The sequence below is a fragment of the Dipteris shenzhenensis genome, chromosome 2, assembly GCF_047967505.1.
Source record: "Dipteris shenzhenensis isolate YYH24624 ecotype China chromosome 2, Dip_SZ_1.0, whole genome shotgun sequence".
Lineage (NCBI taxonomy): Eukaryota > Viridiplantae > Streptophyta > Polypodiopsida > Gleicheniales > Dipteridaceae > Dipteris > Dipteris shenzhenensis.
In genome coordinates this window covers 31,104,084-31,130,240 of record NC_141597.1, presented here as the reverse complement: position 1 = coordinate 31,130,240, position 26,157 = coordinate 31,104,084, and the positions used below count along the sequence as shown (strand labels likewise).

Here is a 26,157-nt window from a genome sequence, read left to right as displayed (position 1 = left end):
ACATTCTCTCATAATGAATTTGCAATTTTGAGTTTCGGGGTAGGCTTGTACAAAGCCAGGCGTGCACAAGTGACCTTTTATACCTCTAACCCTATGACCAAGATACACATAGATATATAACATTTATCACCAACCTTTTATACCTCTAACCCTATGACCAAGATACACATAGATACATAACATTTATCACCATATGTACATGACATATACAACTAACCAATTACATAACAAGTGTGGTGATTTGAATAGATAAGGTGAACAAATGGAAATGTGAGAGGAACATGAAAGTATCCCATCTCTATGCCCCTGCCCCCCCCCCCCCCCTCTCCGCCCCCTCTCCCCCTCCTTCCCTCTTCAACTTCAGCACACCTCTCCTTTCTCCTCCCCATGATTCTCCTCCTGCCTCCCCTCGCTTTCTCCTCTGCTCTCACCTCCAGCCTGCATTTATGCCTTCTCCTTCCCTGCTGTCACGCTCTTATGACTACTTTCTAGTCAGCTGTGGGAAGCAATAGCAGCCTTCAACTTAGGTCTTGCTGCTGCACCTAGTCGTGGGGTTCTAGTCAGTTACAGAAATAGTAGTAGCCCCCAGCCTGGGTCTGCTGTTGCGCCTAGTCATGGCTTCTCCAGAAGCTATTCTCCTCGCTGTCTGTCAGCACATATTCTATACATGAAGGACTGCTCTTGCTGAGCATAAATAGCATTCAAGCTGGAGTGAAAACTGGCCTCCAAATCACTGCATATATCATGCATTCAACAGTGCTATGCTACAATGTCAATGCATTCCAAAATCATTCCAAGGCAGGCTTATTGTTTGAGCATTAACTATCCGAAAACTACGAGTGCAGCATGAACCATAAAGATATACAAGGGTGCCTGTCAATGACCTCTGAAAGATGTATTTGCTCCAGCCAATATGTTTGACCTTCTTCAAACCTGAGTTTTGACTCCGTGGAATAACACCAAACAATTTTTAGACAGTACCCAAAACAAACCTCCTCCTGATAAAAAGAGCACTTTTAGTATTGAACTGTAAAAAATAGTATGCACGAATTTCCAGCCAGCACTTATGTGACTAAAACTGCGATATGAACCTCCTTCAAGGTTGTAAAAATTCTCAAAATTATCGGGCAAGCCTCCAACTAACCTCTAAAGGTTTTGGACAGCTCAAATAAGCTTCTACATGCACAATAGAGGGCTATATACCAAATATATTTCAAGTGCAGTACCTTACGTACAGCCTGGATTCTCCTACCCCTCTTGCTCCTCCTGCTTTCCCATCCTTTGCTACTGCAATGTTGCTCTTGCTCAATCTACCTGCTGCCCTTGCAGGGCCTGCTGCTGCCAGCACCTCAGCCCCAATCCAGGGCCCTGTGCTGCTCTCAGGCAGCCCTTGCATGCAGTCACATGCCCTGCTCTTGATGCCCACATGGCAGCCTGCACGTGTACTCAGATATGCTCACATTGCAGCCAATGTGGACTCTCTCAGATCCCAAAAAGAGTTGAGTATATGTAAACTTAACAATGGGCCGGACCATAGAATTCATCTCATGAAATGAAATGACGCCCTAGATCTGGTTCCTGGGTTCTGGCCAGAGTGTTCACACATCAGAGCTGTCTACCATGACTTGCAACATTGCATGGATCCATGTTTGACTCATTGGGCCCCATAGAACACATAGAAAGGGCCTTGTAATGGACATGCCTTGGAGCATCCTATCTACAGGCATTACTAATAGAAAAGATTTTAAAAAGACACCGCATCTCACATGCTTTGTTTTCCTCACTTCTATTAACTGTAAAGTGTGGCATTGGATGGGTTAAGGATGAATGCCCTAAGTGCTGAAATTTTAGTACCAAAAACCTTCATATTATGAATATTACTCATTCCCGATTTCTTATTTGTACTTTTTCACAATTCTACTCAAGCTTCAATATGGGGAAAATTTTGTAACATGCATTTACCACCATATGACAACAAAAAGATAAGCCAAACAATCCTAGAATCGCGTTCGTTGCATCTATATTGCATGTTTCAAGTTTTGTCCTCAAAAAGTACACCTAATTAGCACCAGATATGCACCATACTGGGACAGTCACCAACACTTGGCATTAATCATTGTCAATTTTATTTGATGCCCAAATACTGAGAAAATGTCAAGTTTAATGTCGATTGGAAAATCAGATGGAAATAGTAAAAGATGCTTAAATGTAGTGGAGAATGTTTTTGTGGTATGCTCTCTTGGCAGAAAAGTGTGAAACACAATCCATCCACTAGACGGGGAGCCTCTAAAATTGGATCATCTCAATATCTAGAAATAAGTTCTTTTTTAATAACGGGATACTTTAAACCCTGCTTGGTTCAATAGGAGGAAAAGAGGGTCGAGACTTCCATCAAATGGGTTGCGTGTTCCATCAAATGGACGTTTTGAGATACAGGCCTTGGGTTCCAACAAGAGAGTTACGAGTTCTGGGTTCCATCAAATGGGCTTCAAATTCCAGATTTTGGGTTTTGACTAGAATATTTTGGGTTCCTGGTTCCAACAAATGGTTCCAATTTACAAGTTCCAACAGGAGTGTTCCAAGTTCCAAGGTCAAAACAAATGGGTTTCACATTCCGTGTTCTAGGTTTTGGGATCTGGCAAGAGGTTTACGGGCTTTGGGTTCCATCAAATGGATTCTGGGTTCGGACAAGAAGCTTCTCGGTTCTAGCAAGGGAGTATCAGTTTCCAAGATCCACGCGCTGGGTTCCAACAATGGTTCTCGGTTCCTGGTTCCAGTAGAGGTTATTGGGGTCAGAATCCCAATATTATGAATTCCTGTGTTACTGGTTTCGGCTTTCTGAGGTTCTAAGCTCCAGTGAGAGGGTTCAGGGTTGTAGGAAATGGGTTCTGAGTTCCCATTTTGAGGCTCCATTTCCCAAGTTTCGTTTATGGACTCCATGTGACAGCTTATCCTCTTGACGGAGGCCGCCTTCCGAGATTATGTTGGTTGGCAGTAGTTTGACATAAGTTCATCTTTCTATTGACTGATCCAGCTGCATAAGTGAACCAAAAGTGTCACCTATATAATAAAAGATCACTCTTTTATGATCCCCCCCAAAAAAAAACTTCAGAGAGCCAAAATGAGTTGGAGTATATGTAAACTTAACAATGGGGCAGTTCAAACAAATCAGTCCCATGCTTTTCCATGGTAAACATTGCCGAGACTATTTCACCAGTAAATATCTGGAATGGCAGAAGCATTTGGAGTCATGAAACACGCATCTTTATCCCAGCATCATTTTGGCATACATTGTCCAGGAGGTGGCCGTTGCCTTCCATCAGGGATTGCAAGAAGAGAAATCGGCTTTGATGAGCGCAGGAATGGTGCATCACATATGTAGTAACCTTTTCTCTCCAGCTGTATGATTTCACCTCGCTTGAGATTTCTCATGTTCGCATCACCCAAAGCTTGTATTTCCCATCGAGTTGTGGGGTTCAGGACTGAAGTAAAGTCATCCTCTTCCTCAAGCTGCACAACAAAAACATCACCAGGATCCTAAGGAATTTATTTCCATATCAATTTTTAAAATAATTATAGTTTCATTGATAAGCGTTTGTTAAGCAGAGAACAGTACTTGTACAACAAAAACATCACCAGGATCCTAAGGAATTTATTTCCATATCAATTTTTAAAATAATTATATTTTCATTGATAAGCGTTTGTTAAGCAGAGAACAGTACTTGTACAATGCATAAGAAAGATGAGATGGGACATCAAAAAATCAAAATTTATAATTTATATAGACAGTATGTGAGGTGCAAAATGGAATTACTCATGCAATCTAAATCGCTTTGTACCTTTTTCTTCGTAATCAGATAGTCCAACTCAATAAGAGAGAGGTTCACAAGCTCAGGGAAGTCAGGCAGCCAGGTGAGTTTTAATTTTGTAGTTTTCACAGATCCTTGCAGGTGAAGGACTCCCACCAAGCCAACCACATTCCCCTCTTTGTCCTTCTCTACTGTTTCAACTATGGCGTTTCCCCAATCCATGAGAGTAACTTCCTCTCCTTCTGACACAGTTGCTGCATCAGCAGCATCTAGCCATATCTGTCTAGTAAAAGTTGTTGCCTTTTGCCCTGCACCATTAAATTTCTTGTGCCTTGGGATAATGCGCACAAAGGGATTTTCAGGCCCATTTTTGAGATCAAAGAGCACACGTCCATCCTTTACAACAGCAGTGTGCCGAGGACAAATCGGATCGATAATCTTCTTATTTATGGTCCAGAGCTTGTCCCACTCCATTAAATTCAGATTTTTTGATGCGCCCTGCAGAGACAGTCAACGTGTGAGTAGAGCAACACAGGAGAAAAACTTTGCTGGAAAATATTTGAGACAGAAGTTCACCTGCGATAAAATGAATTGTCTCAATGCTTCCACTGTTAAACCCCTTCTCAAAATCCCCCGCACTGTTGGAAATCTAGGATCATCCCAACCTTCCACCTTCCCGTTGTCTACAAACCATTGTAGCTTTCTTTTGCTCAGCAAAGTGTAAGTCATATTTAGCCTGCTGAAATCCCACACATGAACCTTGCGTAGACCCATGTCCTGCAGCACTGTATAATATTGCTCCTGGCGATCATGATATTCACTTGACCGGAGGGCATGTGTAACCCCCTCAGTGCTATCTACATATGGACATGCAAAATCATAAGTTGGGTATATCTTGTAGTCCGCACCTACTCTGTGATGGGGAACAGGATTGCACCTATAATACACGGGGTCACGAAGAGATTTATTCACAGCTTGCATGTCAAGCTTTCCTCGAAGGCAACACTGCTTCCCCCTTTCACTTCCAACAACCATTTCCTTCCAGAGGTCTAAATTTTCATGGACTGTCTGATTCCTGCATTTGGATTCAATACCTTCCATTCTCTCCTTCCGCATCTCGTCTCGTGGAGTATCATCCACATAAGCTTTACCCTCTTGTATCAATTTCTCTGCCATTTTCAGTAGTTCTGGAAAATAGTCAGACGTGTATGTCACAATGTCAGCTTTTATTCCTAAGGTCTCAAGATCCATAAGAATACTTTCAACAAACTCATTATTTTCTTTTGCAGGGTTGGTGTCATCAAAGCGAACAATAAGCCGCCCCTCATATTTCTGAGCAAAATACTGATTCAGCAGGGCGGCCTTGACATGCCCAATATGGAGATATCCACTCGGCTCTGGTGGAAATCTAGTGCAGACTTTTCCAACCTCAGCATCTATCAGCTCAATATCAAAAGAGCCTTCTACTTTATCCTTTTCACTCTTAACTGCCCCCTTGTCCTGGTCCTTGATCGTGTTCACATCAATTCTACCAGAGTTTTTTTTGCTTGCATACTTGGAAAATATATCAAGAATGATTTTATTCTCATTCAAGATAGAATTATACCATCGTGTAAGATGTGGAAACTTCATGGCCTTTCGCAAATTGTCCCATCTTTGTCCAGAGGCTGTCATTTTCCAAGTAAACACAGGCAAACATACCCAAAGAGAGAATCAGAATGCACCCAAAAGCAGAGAAATGCTATGATTAAACTATGAATAAACACAAGCAAATGTACCCAAAAGAGGTAATAAGAATGCACCCAAAAGCAAAGAAATCCTATGATTAAACTAAACACGCCAAAAGATCTCATATACAACTGTCGGCCTAGCTCTACCTAAGTAATACACAAGGAGATTGTTCCTTAGAAACATTGTGCAGTTTTATTGCAATTTCTTGAGATCTTGAAATCCAACATTGACATATTCATCTATGTCTTTCAAAAGTGTATTTTCTTTTCTCCCACCTCCCCTGCCCCCCCCCTTGCCCCCATGTTTCCATGTAGGAAACATGGTGGTTTTGAAATGTTTCTGAAAGAGAGAATCAACTATGAATAAACACAAGCACATTTACCCAAAAGAGATAATAAGAATGCACCCAAAGCAACAAAATCCTATGATTAAACATAAACTCAAGCAAATGTACCGAAAAGAGATGATACGAATGCACCCAAAAGCAAAGAGATCCTATGATTAAACAAAACACGCCAAAAGAGCTGAGATACAACTGTCACTCCCAACTATGCATAACTTCTTGCAAGACAGGACTTCCCCCTTAAGGCCAAGCTCTGGCTGAGTACAGTGAACAATACACAAGGAAATTCTTCCTTAGAAACATTGTGCAGTTTTATTGCACTTTCTTGAGAACTTGATTCACTCTTGAAATCCCACATTGACATATTCATATGTGTCTTTAAAAAGATCATTTTCTATTACCCTCCCCCCCCCCCCCCCCTCCGCCCCCAAACACACACACACACATTTCCATGTAGGAAAAGTGGTGGTTTTGAAACATTCCATTTAAATTAATAGGAAACGGCACAGGTAGGTTAAAGTACATTTCTAATCACATACACAAGCTAGCAAAAACATACACGGATGTAAGCTCAATGTGCGCAAGATAAGTATGCATGTAGGTCACCAAGAAATTGTGAAAACCATCTACCATCCAATTGTTGATGGATTGAGAGGGCGATATGTTAGAAATGCAATTATTGGAGAGCACCGACCAATCAATGGTTAAGCAACTGGATTCTTGGCGAACATGGAACATATGATCCTTGAATATGCAATTCGTATAGTGCATTATGAATCAATCATCACCAATGCAAATACTTCTCAAGCCTTGACTATGCACCCACCACGATACCTCTGTTACATGCGTCACCATTGTAGAGGAGAGCTTAATTGATGCAAAAGCCTTCCATCATCTCTTGTCAATACCTATTCCCTTTTCTTGTGGCGCAATTGTAGATCAAGCATTTCCATAACGTTTCCGTGTTTCGAAAACACCCCAAATGTTGGAAACATTCGGAAACATGGTTTCCTAAGTCTTTTGGATGTTTCTTGCAACTAAGGTTTCCAATAGTGCTAATGTGACAGCCCAAACCATTTACCAGTTCAATTTCATGTAATATTATTAAGACTTTTAATAGTTGTGCAATGGTACCAACACTTTGTGTCACTTCTTTTGGCCTTAATATGCATAACAAGGGATCACTAGGAGAAGATTGAAGATATGAGAAATCTATTGAAGACAGACTTTGATATGATTGACCTCAGTCTTCTTCATTACTTTTTCGGCATCAAGATCTAGGAGAAGCAGGGAAGGGCGTTCATCTTGCAAATTAAATATTTCCTAGAGATATTTAAGTAATTATGGAGGATTGCAAGACAGTAGGCACTCCAAAGGAGGTGTTGAGCATGAAAGATGTTACTCAGCCAGTAGACTCGACTAGGTTGGGAGTATATTGTATCTCGCCAATACCCATGCCCACCATCGCATTCTCTATCCAATTGCTCTCTGCCAAGGAGACACATTGGCAAGCCTGCTTGGGTGCTCTCGTATTTGAAGGGTACCACTCGATATGGAATCACCTACCCCAGTGGAATCGATTTCCACGAGTACTGTGATTCGTACTAGGCCGAAGATATGGACACGCAGTGATCCACTTCCGGATATTGATTTGTGTGAAGCGCAAGGGCCATCTCATGGCTCAACAAGAAGCAGGCTATTGTTGTTCTGCCCTCAACAAGGGCGGAGTATCCATGCGGTATGGCTCACCTAGATCCTCGAAGACATGAAGGTCTTCCAAAGTGATGGGGCAATGGAGATCTATTGGGCAAGGGTGATAGAGGATAAGCCATATTGGCAGATGTGAAGGTGTTGCTAATGGACTTGGGCTTGATGATGAAAAAGATGTATTCTGTAATTAGTTTCATTTTGCTTATGAGGTAAAATCTCTCTTTTGCTCTTTTTATTATTTGGCCGTGCGCACCAAAGTTGCGCAGAGATCACTAAGAGCCCAGTCTCACACACTAGGACGAAGCACGTCCAGGAGCATTAACACTTCCTCAAGGAGCTAGTTAAGGATGGGCTAATAGAGTTGGACTGACAAGGAAAAATGCCCTGATATTTTCACCAAGGCTCTATCTTGCATCTCATTTGAAGTTTGGCATAGGCCACATTGAGTCGGTGAGAGGGTCTGTTAGAGATCACACCCTCGTGTGAGCCCCATATGAGAAGGCAGGTGATGAAAGAGGCTAGATCTAGAGTGGGAGGCCAGATTTTGGATAGGCAGCCCAATCTTCGTTCCGTAGGAAACCCAGAGTTGATTACAGAAGGCAGGAGTCCTAAATTGGACCTAGATGACACCTAATTTTGTAGGCATCCTTTACTTTAGAGTTGACTCACTAATGTGAAATCAAGGGATAGCATCCATGATTACTCAGAGTGATTTGAGGGATCAGTCAATGGATTGACATGATCGCCGTTTACAAGACGACAAGCAAAGAAGAAGCTCGACTCAATACGAAAAGATTCATACAGATCCTAAAAAGATGAGGATCATAATACAATGACTACATCCAACATGACTAGTGCCAAGTATGTTATCACTTGTAACATAGTCGTAACTCCTAGTCCAAAGCCAAGAGCTGCTACATCATGAAGAAGTTATGCAGCAAGAGCAAGAAGCAAGATGCTACACAACATGGAAAGGTCCAACAACTACAAATTTGAGAAAGCACGCGGATCCCACTGAAGCCCTCTTTGGAGGCACACACGGTCCACACTGTTAGAAATATTTATATTTCCTAAGGCAGTGGCCAATGTATGTAATAAGGGGCTAGGGGCACTTTTTCCCTTTATTAAGGTTTTTAATCCCTAACCTCAGTTAGAGGTTGAGTTTAAGGTTTAGTTAGTCACCACACATTTTAAACCTAGTTAGGGTCCACTCTAGGGTTTCATCTCTATGACCACCCTAGCTTGGTAGTTCACTGTTTTTGCTGCAATTTCATTCCAGCTTGCTTTAGCTCCATTATCGTGTTCATTTTCAACATTTGGTATCAAAGGAGGTTCCCCATCGGTCCCACACCTCTCCCCACGCCTCCCACGCCCTCTGGCTTCAATTTGTCGTGAAAAACTTCACTTTTGTCACGAAGAACTTGATTGCCACTCAATTTTTTCTTGAGACAAACATGGGGTATTGTGTAAGTGATGAAAAAAGGGAGCATGCACCGCTGGCAGCCACCTACTACTACAGGGTCCTCTTGCTTGGGCGCCACTTCTAGAGAAGTTCTAGTGCCCTTTTGGACCTGAACGACCATTTTTTTGACGGTTTTCTGCTGATTTCGACTTGGTTTGGACCAGCCACCGCCTCTTATTGCAAGTCCAAGGCTGGGTGACTCTTTTTAAGCACTTTGGGAGCTTCTTCAGGGTTGAACGACCTCATTTTAAAACCGTTTTCGACAAAAACGGCCACCTGAACCTGTTTTTTGTGGGATTTGTTGCTGCTTTTCGAACGCAGCAGTCATTCCTAGACTGGGCACCTATTTCTTGAGGATTGGACACACTTTCCAAGGTATTTTTCAGGACTGTTTTTCTGTTTTGCAGCTTTTCTATAACTCTCAGGACTGCTTTGGGGATTCTCCTTGCTGTCTTGAACCTGTCTCAAGAGTATTGTGCAAGGAAGGCCCATATTTTGCACCTCCAGGTGCATTTTCAGTCCTTGCAGTTGGAGACGTGCTGTTTCTTTCAAAACAGAGATCAAAATCAGTCATTTATTGCTTCCTAAGGCAAGCTTACTCCAAGGAAAGCACATATATTTGTGGGAGATCATTTTCAGTTCATCTCGGAGCTCTTTTTGGAGGTATTTTGCAGCCCATTTGCTTAATTTTTGGTCTACTAAACTTTCCATTTTGTCAGTGCTTGCATTTGTTGGCCCTCGTGCCACTGGGGTTTGCCTTTGCAGGTACAATCAAGCCTTGTTGAGCCAAGCTTTGGCTGGTTTTTTAGGAAAATTTATGACATTGCAGCACATATCCAAGCTTTGGCTGGTTTTTTAGGAAAAACCTGTGTGTGTGTACATACAGTGGTGTGTGGTTGGTGGAGCGTGAGAGAGCAACGTGAGAGAAGAGGTCGACACAGAGCCAGGATCCCGTTCACCTCCCTTTCTGTCCGTACGTCTGTACGGACGACGTACGGTTGTACGGCGTTGAACGTACTATTCTGGCTAATCCCTGCGATGACTGTCTGAACCCGCTGCTGTCCTCCTTGATATCGAATTTCTCCTTCTCAACTTCCTTCTGTTCGTCCGTACATCTTTGCTTCTTCCGTACAGTTCCGTCCCTTCGTATCAAATCAGCCTCTCTTTTTCGTACATTTCTGCTTATACTCTCTGTTTCAGTATTTCGTACGGGTCAGTCTTCGTCATATCTCCGTACACGGCCACCGTACATCCGTACATCCCTTCCTTCTCCGTACAGCTATAGCCCCGTCATTTCTCCTCACCCCCTCTGTTCCGTACAGTTTTGACAGTTCATCTGTGTCAATTTTCCGTTCTGTTCTGTTGCCTTTCCGTACATCTGTATGTACCTCACTCCGGTGTTCCTCCCGTACAGTTTCTGCCTGCTCCTCCTTTCGTCAGTACAGTGCTGCAGCCCTCTTTTTCTCTCATCGTTTGATATTGGTTGAATCCCTCAGCCTCCATGGCAGAAGCAACCAAATATTATGTCAAGAGAGCACTCTCTCTTGAACCCAAACGACAAGCACGGGAAACCTCTCCCCCCATAGCTCCTTCTTCTGAAGATGCTTCATATGTGTTTGATATGTTGAATGAGGATTTTCAACAAAGTAGAAGGGAATGGATTCAACCTGCTCCAGAACTCACTTACAAAATGAAGTTGCCTTCTCTTGTGCATCCTTTGAAGAAGCTCTCTCAAACTGCAGTGATCATCTTTTTCCCAGGCAAAATTCCCTCTGCTAATGATGTGGGACAATGGGTGAATTCTCTTCTAGGTGGATGCTATGTAGAAGGAGTCTATTTTGCCTCCCGAGGATTTTATGAAGTACATCTTTTGGATGCCCTGACAAAACAAAAGATGTTGGAAATGTCTCCTTTATTTTTTGGTCGACAAATGGTACATATCATGCCCTGGTCCCCTAATAAGGACTATCAGAATCTCATTAAGCATCACTGCCCAGTCTGGGTGGAAGTGGTTGATTTTCCAGATTACATGAGAACAGAGCTTCCAGGTTTAGCTATGACATTGGGACAAGTGATCTGTCCTCCTCGTCCCACAGGTAATAAAAATCGTTTTTGCATCTTGTGGGATACTGATAGACCGACCCCCTCCTCTATCGCAGTTGAGATTGAGGGTGTTAATTTGGGAAAAAAATATTTCACTTTAAAATGGGGTATTTTTGCTGAAGCTTGTTTTTCTTGTCACAAGTTTGGGCATCTTGCTTCAGAGTGTCCCTCTATCCTTCATCCACCTCCTCCAACGGCTATCCCTCTGCCATCAACAAATAAAGGAGGTCAGAAGACATATGTTGAAAAGATTGAAGTTAAAGGAGCAAAGCCTTCAGTTCATACAGGGACCCAGGCCATTTCAGCTCCAAATAAGGATAAAGGAAAAACCAGAATAAATGGAGGCTTTTATGGCATTATATAAATACAACTCATCCGGATGTTGTGTGTCTACAAGAGCATAATCAGCATTTTTTTAATGGCCAGCATGGGTTTTTTTCTGGATATGATATATTTTATTCAGGATCTGGACAGTTCTCTGGGCTGTGCATTTTAGCCAGACATGATTTGCAACCCTTGATAGCATATAATGATCTTGGTGGAAGATGGATGATTATCCAATGTATGATTAATGGAGAGAATTTTGAGATAGGATCTTTGTATGCTTCTCAAAATTCAGCATCAAGAGCTCAAATGTGGAACTCCATCAAGCAATATCCTTGGTCTTCAAATGCCTTACTTTGTGGTGATTTCAACAATTCTCCTCACTGGAAGGACAACACTACACATAAATCCCATATGCTGCCTTCTGAAATTCAGCAATGGGAACATATGACATCATCTCTACAATTTGCAGATTTATGGACAGCAACTCTCCCATCAGTTTTGGGATTTACATATCATCATAATGCTTTCACAGAATATTGGGCCAAGCTTGATAGATTTTATCTTCTTCATGCTCAGCAATATGATGAATATACATGTCAAATGCGGACTGATTATTCACAGCAATTATCTGATCATACTCCACTATGGCTCATTCTTTCCTTTGGTATGCCTTTGGATGACTTGCAGCCCTCTTCAGTCAGAAATTTACAGGTTAATCAATTATATCTCTCTCATGAAAATTTCCAGCATATGATCAGATTGGCTTGTAGGCCATTGCTTTCCCATGCTCAGGAGGATCTGGACTTTGCTTGGACCTCTTTCATACATCGCATTCAAAATGTCATTAAGGAATATGGAAGATGGTACTTGGCAGAAACCAGACAGCATATCCAGTGGGCAAAATCATACAAGCAATATTTGGTACAGATTAGTCATCAAAGATCTCTATCTGATTCTGAGCAGCATTTATTGTCGTGTGCTTCCTCCATAATTGATGCCAATGATAAACGCAAGTTGTCCAAATGGCAGACCCGGGCCAGAGCTAAACCTATGCTAGATAAGGGCTGTTCCTCGAAATCTTTTTTCCGGAACTTACATGCACATAGACAAAGCCAATCTATTATGAGGGTCAGAAATAAATAACCAGCCAATAAAGGAGCTTGCCTGGGGCTCTGAAATGAACCAACAGCTTGAGAAATGCTTGAATAAATGTGTCCAGCAGCCTGAAGTGTAAGAATGAGCGAATAGAAGCTGGAGCAGATCCAAAATCCTCAAGAAGGTAGCTGGAGGAGCGCCAAATGCAGAAATATATCTTGAAATGTGAGAATGTTTCAGTAGACCAGCTCCAAAATGATGAAGTGGCTCTCTAAAGGGTTTCGAAATGTTACAGCAGGTCACTAGTTCCAAAAGCAGCTGTTCTGCAAGACCTGAAAGTTAGAAACAGCCCTGAAAATGCGTCTAAAAGAGGCGGTTCTGCAGCAGCAACCTCTACATGGTGCAAAAATGCAAGAGCAGCTCCAAAACAGGTCAAAAGACCTCCAAAAGACCGCAAAAATCTGCAACCAATGCCCATAGATGGTCAGGGCTTCTGCTGTAGCAACCTGCAAACCCTAAAAACGGGGATGAAACAACTCCGAATCAGCTTGTATGCAAGCGCCTTTTGCAAACGGGCCAGCCAGCAGGCTGTGGAGAGGCTAGATGGGCTGAAATGGCACAGGAAGCTACAAAACAGAGGCGAAGTGGAGGGAGCAGTGAAGGCGGCTGAGTAAAAACCCTAAAAGGGTAGAATTTGAGGCAGAATGAGGCAGCTGTAGGCTACCGGAAGAAGGGCTGAAGCAAAATTGGGGTTTAGGGTTTTGGCTAGGGTGTGGCAGCTACGGAAGGTGGCTCTAATACCATGTTAGAAACATGGTGGACAGAGACGGAGAGAAGGTTAGGGTGTGAGGAAATGATATATGAATGAAAACATAATGAAAGGCTATCTTATTAATAATCATGAGAAGTACAAGCCTTATATAGGCTACTCATTCGCACACTAGCACCTATAGTGCATATGGGATAAGTCCCATGATGACACTAGCACCTATAGTGCATATGGGATAAGTCCCATGATGACACAAGGCACTCACACAAGACTCACACACATAGACTAGTACTAGATCACCTAGTACTACACACCAACACACTCTTTGACTATGATATCTCCAACAGGATTCACGTTCTTGTAGTGGGGAGCATGCTCTTTCAACAAAGGATAAAGGCAAAAAGAAAGTTCAGCCAAGTCATGCCTCTGGCAATGGTTTCGGACATACACATGCATGTGAGAAAAGGATGCCTCAAAGCATTTCAAGAAAGACAAGTGCCACTATTGCAAAAAGCCTTGTCATTACTATAGGATCGTTGAATGAAAAGAGAGTGCAAGGTACAAAGAGTCGAAGAGTCACAGCCGTCACGTCAATCTTGAGTAGTGTGTGAAAAACAAAGTACATAGTACTTGTACCTAGACCTAGGACTAAGTGTCCTAAGTGTCACATAGGACTAAGTGTCCTATATGGCCTAAAAGACACACAATAAACTAAGTGCCTATACCAATGCCTACAAGGCACATACCAGGGCCTATAGGGCATCACTAGAACTAGGAAAAGATGGCCTACAAACCCCCCTCCATGGTATGGGCTGAAGTATTATGGAAACGTCTCAGAATACCTGGTATTTTTTAAACATGGTGGCACATGTTCATTCAAAAGGATATAGCCACCTATGAATGTACAAGGTATGTTAGATCATGTAACAAAGGGAACCAAGTGTAAAGCCTGGCGGAAGACTTCAAACTTGGGACGAGGAAGTGCCTTTGTAAACATATCTGCTATGTTGTCCTCTATGGGAAGATAGGACAACTCTATGTCTCCTACTGACAACCGCTCCCGAACATAATGATAGTGAACTTCAATATGCTTGGTACGCGCATGAAACACTGGGTTATGTGCAATGGCCAAAGCACTTTGGCTGTCAGTGTAGACCATAGTTTGGCGAATACCAAGATTTATAAGTAACTATCGAAGCTGAACACACTCTGCTGTAGCAGTGAAAGCTTTCCTGTACTCAGCCTCACAGCTAGATGTGGCAACTGTTGGTTGCTTCTTGCTGAGCCAAGAGATACATGAATTGCCAAGCAAAAAACAATTGCCAGTATGTGACACTCTGATGTCATAAGATCCTGTGCAGTCACTATCCATGTAAGCATGCATGGTAAGTGAACCCTGATCACCATAGAAGAGGGCTAAATCCCGAGTGCCTCTGAGATATCTGAAGACTCTCTTCACTGCCTGCCAATGCTGTGAACTGGGCATGTGCATGAATCTGCTGAGCTGAGATACTGCATACTGTAAGTGAGGTCTGGTGTGACATAAATAAATAAGGCATCCAACAGCCTGTTAATAAAGAGTGATATCACATGGTGGGCTCCCATCATGATCTGAAATTTCAAGCCAGGGTCCACTGGAGTAGAGATTGGCTTGCAATCCTCGAACTGAAAACGATCAAGGAGCTGTCCAATATACTTGGACTAAGACATCATGATACCCCCCTCAACATCAGCAAACTGAATGCCCAAATAATAATGGAGCTGTCCCATGTCTGACATTTCAAAAATCTGCTGCAAATCAGCCTTGAAAGCTGCAATTTGCTGAGTATTTGGGCCCGTGATGAGCATATCATCCACATATAAAATCAGCACTAAAAAATCAGATCCACTCCCACGGACATAAAGAGTGGGTTCTGTGGGGCTATTCTGAAAACCAAGGGATAGATAGTAAGTGTACATAAATTTTGGCATACCATGCCTTGGGTGCCTGCTTCAAACCATATACCAGTGAGAACTATGGCATTGTCATCACGAAGATCATAAACTAGGCATCTGTAGCCATCAAAAATAACTTTGAAACCTGAAGTGGCAATTGCTAAAATTGAAATCAAGTTGACTTCAATTCCAGGCACAAAAAGAACATTTGTCAGAGTGACAGGATGGCTTGAAATGGATGTGAGCTGAGTCCCCCCTCGACGTGCATCAGCTAAAGAATGAAACAACTATCTGCAAGATGTGACATGCTTGGAAGCCTCACTATCAAAGTACCAGGACTGAGCATCATTAGCAGTAAAGAATGCATCAGCTTTGGAGGGATCAAATGAGCAATGGACAGCCCATGCCCAATCATCTTGAAGAGCATGTGCATGTGAAGCATCTTCTGGCTCATGGGATTCAATAGCATGAGAGGCATTAACTGTCAATCCTGCTTTCTTTTTCTCCGAAGCAATGCACTTCTTGCATTCTGAAATGTCATGTCCAAGCTTGCGACAACAGTTGCATCTTTTCTTCTTTGACTTATCTGCTGTTATTTTAGATGCATGAGAGGAATTGCAAGTGCTATGCGCAGATTTTGGCTTGCCCATCTTGGAAGCCTTGCCTCTTCCTGTTTGTTGTGAAGCAAATGCATGATCATGAATAATGGCTTGTCTATTAGCTCTACTTTGCTCTTCCTGCAAAAGCAAAGTAACTAGCTGATCAAAAGAATAGTGGTCTGGATTACCCATGGCCACTAATCGAAGGGTTATAGCAAACCCTTGATATGTATCTGGCAGTCCATTCAATGTGTTACTGACAAGCTGTGAATTTGGCACCACCTCATCAATGTTGGCAAGTTGTTCCATGAGGTCCTTGACCTTTGTCAAGTATGCATCCATAGAGTCACCTTCATTCATGCTGACTTCCTGTAATTGCCTTCCCAAATATGCAACACGTGCCTCATTGTGAATCTGATAGAGAGAAGCCAATTTATCCCAAGCATCCTTTGCTGTCCTACAAGACCGGATGTGTGGAATAATGATTCTCTTGCATGATAAAGCAATACATGAATGTGCATTTGCATCTCTTGCATCCTATCTTGTCTGTTCCTGAGTTGGAAGAGTAGTAGCAGGAGTGCTAGAAGATGAGGCATCAGGAGTAGAAACCCCTGCACAGGGACCAACAGTAGAGGCAACCACTGTAGCATTGGCTGGCCTCAGATCAACCCCAGAAACAATATTCCACAAATGCTTTGCAACAAGAATATGTTTCATGAGATAAGACCACATCGGATAGTTGGTGCCATCCAACTTATCATCTTCACGAAGAATGCCAAATAGATCTTGATTGTTCCAAGCCATAGCAAATGTGATACCCTGAAAGAGACCTGAAAACCCAAAAGCCTCAAGGCTATCACTGCAAAAAGCTGGCTGTCCAAAAATGACAGCAGATATCTGCAAATTTCCGACCCAAATCAAAGGGCAAATGCAGATCTGACCCAAATGTGACTATGGCAGGCAATGTTAATTGCAAAAACAGCAAATTTGGCAAAAGCCCCAAATTTATTGAGGACAAATAGGCAAAAAAGAGGGCAAATGCAGAAAAGCCGCAAATTTTGCTGAAATTTTTGCAAATGTGACCCAATGTATACGAATCTGACTCAATGTCCTGCAGAAAAGACTCAATGTCTGAAAATCTGACTCAATGTCCTGCAAATGTGACTCAATGTTCTCGAATCTGTCCCAATGTATTGCAATCAAGAGCGAAATTGCAGACCAAATCCCAAAAATAGCCTCAAGGCTTGCAACTGCAAAATTAGGACTTGTTGTCCACAAATTATCTGCAAAAGTGCACCTGTCCCAAAGTATGGACCTCAAAATGTAGGCTTTCCAAGCTGTTGAAATGGCTTGAGAAGATTTCAAACAGTAGAAGGAAGATAAGGAGAGCAAAAGCCCTCAAAAGCCCCAAATTTTGAGAATGTACTGTAATATACAAGCTGTACGGACTGCAGGTACAACGTGCTGAGCAGGTACGGACTGCAGTGTACGGAACAAGTACGTGCAGTGTACGGATGCAGGTACTTGATTGTACTGGTACATATACGCTGTACGGATGCAGGTATTATGTTGTATGTTGTACGGCTGTACCGTGTATGACTGTATGGTGATGTAGATTCGAATATATACGACTATACGGTAGCACAAGTACAACGCAAGTACGATGATGCAAGTACAATGCAAGTACAATTGTACGATGATTGTATGAAACGCACAACAAAGGTACAAAGACGTACGTAGTGCAGTACGAAAATAGGTACGGAGCTATACAGCGTAAGTACAACGCAAGCACGACTATACGGAGCTGTGAGAACGGTTGTTCGTACCGTACGACTGTACGGATGAAGGAGGCTGGTGCAAGTCTGGGGGCAAGAGACGAATCTGAACGTGGCTCTGATACCACTATAGGATCGTTGAATGAAAAGAGAGTGCAAGGTACAAAGAGTCGAAGAGTCACAGCCGCCACGTCAATCTTGAGTAGTGTGTGAAAAACAAAGTACATAGTACTTGTACCTAGACCTAGGACTAAGTATCCTAGGTGTCACATAGGACTAAGTGTCCTATATGGCCTAAAAGACACAATAAACTAAGTGCCTATACCAATGCCTACAAGGCACCAGGGCCTATAGGGCATCACTAGAACTAGGAGAAGATGGCCTACAATTACATCAGTGAATGCCCCAAGAGGCTTGCAAACAGAGAAGAAGAAAGAGTGGCAATTTCAGGCTCAATGCATAATGCAAGTTCTAATGATACTTCTCCCCATTTTGTTGAGTATGATTGGGCCTTCTTTTACTTGTAGCTATGATGTTTCTTGGGAGACATATTTTCAGCATGAATGAGACGGCTAAGACATGGAACTTTGATTGCAATACTTCCCACCATATTACCTCACATAAATATTTCTTTCATAAGTTATCCAGTGCACCGATTGGCAAGTCAATTTCTTGTGCCACCGATTCTTCATATCCAGTTAAAGGATTGGAGAACTTTCACTCACAGCAGAGGATGGTTTAGATCTTTGCATCCGGGATGTTTTGAATGTCCTTGGGATTTAGAATGTAATACTTCCTGTCCCTTCTTTCTCTCAAAGAGGTTACCAAGACATCTTTGAGGATGACAGATGTACGGTCCGTGACAAGGAGAGAGATTAAGGCTAGGTTTTCACCGATACATTATGTCACGGGTTACTTCAGCTTAATTGAAAATCTGAAAACAGCAACTTCTGCTTTTGTGGCTTCTACCTCTGCCATGCAAGATGCAGACTTAGGGCATGCTAGGTTTGGGCATATAAATTATGGCAGCATTATGTTATTGCCGAAGCTTAATATGATTGATGCTTTGCCTCGTTTGAAGACTCCTCCAAACAAAACATGTGAGGGCTATATTTTTTGTAAAATGCATTGTTTTTTCTTTCCCAAGGATGGTGCAGTCCGGGATACACAAAAATTATAGCTCATCCATACTCATGCTATTGGACCCATGCACACTCCGTCTCGTGGACGTCATCTTTATTAGGTTACATTGTAGATGACTTCACAAGTTGTACTTAGGTCTTTGCTCTAAAGCAGAAGTCTGATGTTTGCAATGTGGTCATACACTTTGTTGCCTTGGTTGAAAATCAATCTAAATGCCGGTTGCAGACCCTTCATTCAATTTTTTGAGGGGGGGAATATCTGTTCAAGGGATTGGAACAATTTTTTTCTGAGAAGGGCATTACACATCAGTTTACGGTGAGGAATACTCCTCAACAGAATGGGAAGAGTCATAGGAAAAATCGGTCACTTTCGGAGATGGGGAGATGCATGCTAAAAGCAAAAGGGTTGCCATCACAAATTTTCGATGGAAGCCATCATGTGCTTTTTAGGAAAATATGTTATCCATAGAGATCCGTATGACTGTACCATCATTGCTGCCTCACAAAATCGGGATGTAAATACATACACTTGTGTGCGTGCGTGCATGTGTTTTGTGAGTTTTTTTCAGGGCAGTACCTTTCAATCCCAAAGTAAAGGAAAGTTTATAGGGTGTGAGAAAGTAAAGGAAAAACAAAAGATGTTGACACGAAGTAAAGTAAAATGAATTTCTCAGCTCATATCTAAAAATGCATGTTGCCAAAAAGATGTTTACCAGCAAGGCCAGCAAGAATAGTTATGTCCGCAATACTGAGGTTGTTGCCGACCAAAAAGGTGCGTAATGTCAGATACGAATCAATGAACACACAAGCCTTCTCAAAAGCTGCCCCTACTGAAAGTGATGGGGAGTAATCAATCCATTCATCCACCTGTATATAATAATTCATTCATTTAGTGGCCATCTGAAATTCACCTCTTTTCAAGTGAAAATCTTGACACATCACCCATGGAAAAGATTCTGTTTTAAAAGTGCAAAATATCTGAGAATCTATACACAACAGGTTAACATAAGATTTAGCTTAAAGAAAGCATAAAGCAGAAACTGTACAGTCACACCCTAGTCCTCAAAATGGACGCATCTATATCACTATGGAAGATTTAGCCAAAAGTTTCAGAACCATTCAATATGAAACAATTCAGGGAAACCCGGAAACGTTTGCCTGTGAAATGTCTATTAGGTTATTTATATATTGTATGTATATACATATACCTTTGTAAGACTAGAAATAAGTCCAATCATACATTTAGAATATATGTATGTATGTACAAACATACATATATTCTGAAATTGATATAATATGTATACATGTCTTCACAATGACGCATAGCTATCTGTGAGAAGTCGTGTGATCTCGAGGGTTGGCAACAAGTGCACATAGGGTGCACTTACCCATGTGCAATTCAAGTATATCTAAGGTATTCTGATTTCTTATTCAAGGAAAACATTTATTACTGTCGTTCTTATTGTTTGCTTTGCTTGCTTAAATCTGGCATGCACATAGTTTGCTGAAGCCTCTAAATCTGGTCTGTGGGAAACAAATTTAGACAATATCCGTATTCAACCAACGTAGCAGTATATTGGCAAGTCAGCCACACTGCCTTATTTACCTCAAAATATAACTTTTTAATATTTTGAACTCAAACATGTTAGAGAATCTTTGCCCTCTGAATCAATGATGATTACATACATTATAATAGGCAGTAAGCATCAGAAACGCTGTTGTGATGTATTATTTGTGCTCGTCTTAAGCATGAGTCCATCGTCCATAAAAGACACGCTTAGGCAAAAGCATTTCAGTCCTGAAATGTTTGAAACACAGATGTTTGAGGGAACTTCCTTTTGCCATACATACATACATATTAATATATTATATTTGAAACATCTGAAATGGTATACATACAGCTTATTTACTTTTTACATACACATGAGACATTGGGGCCCAACCACTCAGACACGCTTAGGCAAAAGCATTTCAGTCCTGAAATGTTTGAAACACAGAAGTTTGAGGGAACTTCCTTTTGCCATACATACATACATATTAATATATTATATTTGAAACATCTGAAATGGTATACATACAGCTTATTTACTTTTTTACACACATGAGACATTGGGGCCCAACCACTCACTTCTAATTCTTCAAATCAGGTACGACTGTTCCTTCATATTTTTTCGTCTCTACTGGTTATGGCATGTTTAAGGACAGACCCAGAAGACAAGTCAGTCACATATCATGACATTTTCTCCAACCTAAAACAAAGTAGTCCTCCAAAAGAATGCTTCTCAAATAATAGATTTAACGATCACTATCTTTAACTCGCTTGACATCATCAGTTTAACAGTCTATCACGGGGCAGGCACACAGATGTTCCGCTCCAGCCTTTGGTGTTAACCAATTTTCACAGAGAGCTTGAGTACATTTCTTGCACCATGTCTACGACTAGCAACCTCAATCTGGAGGCATCTGCTAAGCTAGACAACTCCAATTACGGCACATGGAAACACCGAATGGAGACCATTCTTGTACTTAAAGACAAATGGGAGTATGTCGATGGATCTACACCCAGACCATTGGACGACCCAACCAAGCAGTAGCTCTACTCCACCTGTTATCGCAGCTTCAGCAACACGATCTACAGCAGGATCTCCAACTACACCAACAGTTTCCGCACCTGTAGCAGATCCTGCCATTGCCTGAGCACAGGCAGAATGGGACAAGAAAGACAAGTACGCATATCATATGATCAAGTAGAATGTGCAAGATGTCATGCTAGGACAGCTCAACACAGTCAAGACATCAAAAGAAGCATGGGATATGTTCGCAACTCTCTACGAGTCCAAGAACACTTCCAAGAAATGGTTCAAGTCATCCTGAATGGACTAGAAGAAGGATACGAGAATCTAGTCCACAGTATTGCCATCCATTACAAAGACAAGATTAGGGGAGCTAGTGAGCTCACCACCCCACTCTAGATCCACTATAAAGGATCACCCCCTGAGCTTGAGGTTAGCCAAGCACCACGCCCCAACCCTCGTGTCCCATACCACAGAAGTCCACTAGTGCAGGTCCTCTGGACTAAGCGTAGGCCTGCTCAAGGTCCCTATATCCCAAGGAATCCATCTCAAAGGATCCTTGTAAATGAGCCCACATGTCATGTATATAGACTTACACAAGGGTGTCCCTATCCTCAACGCATCTGTACACTAAATATACTAACTTACCCCTTTTAAAGAGTACATCGCTTGGACCTAACCCCATCATTGATGTTGGGGTAAAGGCACATTGCCACCCTTTAAATGTTACGACTGCTATGACTGTCCTAAGACAGTCATAGGGTGAATACCTAATCCTAATAAAACCTTTGAGTTTGTGGTGTGGCTCAACACATTCTTACACACCCACACTCCCTAGTGTCGACTGTCTCCTACCGTTCCACCCCTCTCTTTCCCTCACAAGTGGTATCAGAGCCACCCTCTCTCTCTCACTCCGGTCTACCCATCCCCTCTCTTCCAGCGTTTCCCCTTTCGGTGTAGGCAGCAGCGAGCACGCACGTGTGCTTCAGGGCGGCAACAGCAAGCAGGGCGAGCTCTTTCAGCTTGCAATCACTGCTCAAAGCAACAGCGGCCGCGCGCAGCAGGTGCGCGAGCAGCCATAGCAGCAGCAGCAGCTAGCTGCTACCAGCAACCGGCGGCCGCAGCCTACCAGGCGGCCGCAACCAACCAAGCAGCCAGTCGACTGCAAGGCGACCAGTCGCGATAGGCAGCCGGCCGTGCAGCTGTTAGCTGTTGGCTGTTAGCTGTTGGGTCGTGTGACCAGCAACAGCCGGCTGCACACAGGCAACCGACCTCCATCAGCGGGCTGTGAACAGCCGTGCACAAACCGGCCACGCACAGATCTCCTGTTCAACAGCGTCCTCGGGACGCGTGCACGTACAGGTACAGCCTGTACCCTCAGCCAAGCTTCGAGTGTTTTTTTTTTTGAGAATTTTGATTTTTTTTTGGGGATCCGTGCCCTCACAGGTACAGAAGGTACAGCTGCACAGGCACAAATAGACTTTGTTTGGGGAAGAAGGAAAAAGTGAGAGCACTCTGCTCTTTCGCGTGGTACTTGCAAGTACACGTAGGTACAAAAGTACAACGAGTTTTTTTTCTTGATGCATTCCCGGAATTTTTTTTTCAGTTTTAAAACTGTGTGTTTGAGGTACAGCAAGTACACTCGTGTTTCTCGTGCTTGAGGTGACTAGTGCCACAGTGTGTGGTGGTTGCACAGTTATTTTTCGGGAAGGTCAGATGCCTTGATTTGCAGAGGGCTTTTATGCTTACACTGAGTAAAAATCTCAGTTTTCGGGTGACTATTACAAAGGGCTTTTGCCTGGAAGTGTATGCAGTGTATGCCTTGGGGCAGTGTGGAGCCAGGGTGCCCACATTGGTCTCGTTTTCCGCAGTGTATCAGTGACATTTCTTTGCAGGTCACAATTTGTGTACGGCACTTAGAAAATCTCAGTTGAGCCACGCTTGGACAGGGCGCATCGAGTTTACTCGGTCCCTAACTGTCCATCGTTGACAGTGCTCAAAAGATTTTTTTTCGGTGTTTGTACGTTGGGATCTGTGTTGCTACTGTGCACACAGGGCAGTTTATGCATTACATTGTCAGGTGATTGTGCCAGAGAACTGTATTTTGTATGCTACCTCAGTGTTGAGGTGTTTTTCACTTGGTACAGGTGTCAAATCAAGGGGCTTTTGCCCAGATTTTGCTTGTGAACACTTGAGTTATTGTTTGAGAACTTCAGATGCCTTTTATCCCCTTGGCAGAAGGGTGATTGGTTGGGATTTGTCCCATGCTTTGTTGCAGGTTTGTGACAGGCTGAGGTGTTTGGAGCTTTTTTTTCAGTGGACAAAACAGTGTATGCCAAGTGGTTTATGCATATAAAATCAGTGCAATACCTCATCTGAGGTGGGAGAAGTGTCCAGGACAGCAGTGTTTTGTGCTTCGTCAGATGATGATGCACTGATAAAACACTTGTGGAACAGCTGCAGCAATTCTGTAGTTACTGTTTTATGCCTATTTGAGCACGGTACAGTGTGTCAGAAGGTACAGTGACTGGAGGGAAAATTTTCTGTTTTGCTGCAGGATTTTTGACAGTAAAAAATAGCACTATTGTGAGTGCTCCTAGCTCTTGATAGAGCAGGTTTTCTGAGAAATCAGAATTTTATTTAGTCATTTTTTGACTTACAGGGAGTCAGGCACTTTCCTTGTCTGATATGGCATCAGGGGGAAGTGAATCCTCAATGCTGAACATAAAGAAATTGGAAGGGGCACACAATTATGCATTATGGGCAGAACAGTGTTTGAATGTACTTCTGTTGAAGAAGATTTCTAAGCCCATAAGGTTGAAGGGTGTCCAGCCATCTGGGATGGCAGATGATGAGTGGGAGGAGCTTGATTTGTCTGCAAGGGCGTCTATCATGCTTACTCTCACTGATTCTCTTGTGTTCAATGTTCAAGCAGAAAAGACCTCTTATGGCCTATGGCAGAGGCTAGAAGAGTTGTATGCCCAAAAGAGTTCAACCAGTAAGGTTTATTGGTTGAAGAAGCTTGCCGACCTTCGCATGAAGGAAGGTACAGCTATGACCTTACACTTGAGTGAGTTCAATGCCATCTTTACTCAGCTTACAGCACAGGGTTTGAACTTGGACGAGGAGTTCAAGGCTGCATTTTTGCTGTGTACCCTCCCTGAGAGTTGGGACACTTTTAAGACAACTTTGTCTAATTCAAATGTCACTCTTATGTATGTTGATGTGGAGAGCTCTCTCCTTATGGAGGAGATGAGCAGAAAGAACAATATGGGCAGCAAGTCTTCCAATGCTTTGTAGGTGCAGGAACGAGGTAGGACTCAGCAGAAGGGGAGATCTGCTGGCAAGTCCAAATCCCGCAGTCAGTCCCGTGGCAAAAAGGATATTAAATGCTTTTACTGTGGCAAGAAGGGACACGTGAAGTCTAAGTGCTTCAAGTTTATACGGGATCAGAAAGCCAAGAAGGCTGAGACAAAGGATGCAGTGGAAGCAAAGGCAAAGGCAAGGCCAAGGCAAATGACTTGGATGCAGTCAATGTTGCAGCAGCGGACAGTGATGGAGATAGACATGATGTTTTATGCTCTTCTGCTGTGATTGCACATACCTTGGTTGTTGATGGCCATGACATGCACACCTGGCTCTTGGATTCAGGTGCTTTCATGTTACACCTCATAGGGAGTGGTTTACTTCCTACACAGGTACTCATGGAGTTGTTCACCTTGGGAACAACTATGCATGTCAGATTGCAGGGATTGGCAGTATACAGATAGTATTCCCTGACGGACGCATATTTATGCTTGATGGTGTTCGCCATGTGCCGCAAATCAAGAAAAATCTGATTAGCACTGGCTTATTGGATGACAGTGGTTACCACACCACATTTGGAGATTCCAAATGGGTAATTACTGATGGCCAGGTTGTAGTGGCTGAGGGTTATAAGAGTGATACCTTGTACCCTCTTTATGTTTCCAGTGTAGGTAATCATGTTGTTGCCATAACCGAGCTGCTGAAGGTTTCATTGTGACATAGCCGGTTGGGACACATGTCCGTTAAAGGAATGCAAGAACTATCACGTTTGGGTTATCTGCCGTCTCTTTCATTTTCAGATTTGCCTACTTGTGATCATTGCATTTTTGGAAAGCATTCTATGACTCCTCATAAGAGGAGAACTCCCCAGAATAGAGCACCGCTTGATCTAGTGCACACTGATTTGTGTGAGATGCCACAGCTATCACTAGGGGGTGCAAAGTATTTCATTACTTTTATTGATGATGCCACACGCAAAGTGTGGGTCTATTTCTTGAAGCATAAGAGCGATGCATTAGATGCTTTCAAGAAGTTTGTCGCTCAGGTTGAGAATCGGACAGGATGCAGGCTGAAATGCCTCAGGTCCGATAATGGGGGTGAGTATGTGTCACATGCTTTTGTACCGTTATGCGAAGCTAAGGGCATTAAACAGGAACTCACAGCCCCTCATAATCCACCTCAAAATGGTGTGAGTGAGCGGATGAATCAAACCATTCAGGAGAAAGTTCGATGTATGTTGTCTTATGCTGCATTGCCCCATGGCTTTTGGGCAGAAGCCGTGCAAACAACAGTTCACCTAATTAACAGGTCGCCGAACAAGGCTTTGGAGCTGAAAGTGCCAGAGGAGGTGTGGTCTGGCAAGCCACCTTCATACAAGCACTTACGTGTGTTTGGCTGCGAGTGCTTTGCTCATGTACGCAAAGAACTGCGCACCAAACTGGAGCCAAAGTCTTTCAGATGCATCTTCATGGGTTACG

General features: G+C 42.8%; 1 protein-coding gene across 1 annotated transcript in view; it reads right to left on the bottom strand.

Annotated features, from left to right (window-relative positions):
* Window positions 1–2,103: 2,103 nt before the first annotated feature.
* LOC147904615 (Glutamyl/glutaminyl-tRNA synthetase, class Ic) overlaps window positions 2,104–26,157 on the bottom strand; it is a 47,818-nt gene continuing 23,764 nt past the window's right edge. The window contains exons 4-7 of the mRNA XM_087387592.1: window positions 19,514–19,667; window positions 4,386–5,476; window positions 3,840–4,307; window positions 2,104–3,510 (exon numbers count right to left, since the gene is read on the bottom strand). Of these exons, the coding sequence (XP_087243718.1) occupies window positions 3,277–3,510; window positions 3,840–4,307; window positions 4,386–5,476; window positions 19,514–19,667 (1,947 nt within the window). The 3' untranslated portion in view covers window positions 2,104–3,276. The remainder of the gene's footprint in view (window positions 3,511–3,839; window positions 4,308–4,385; window positions 5,477–19,513; window positions 19,668–26,157) is intronic.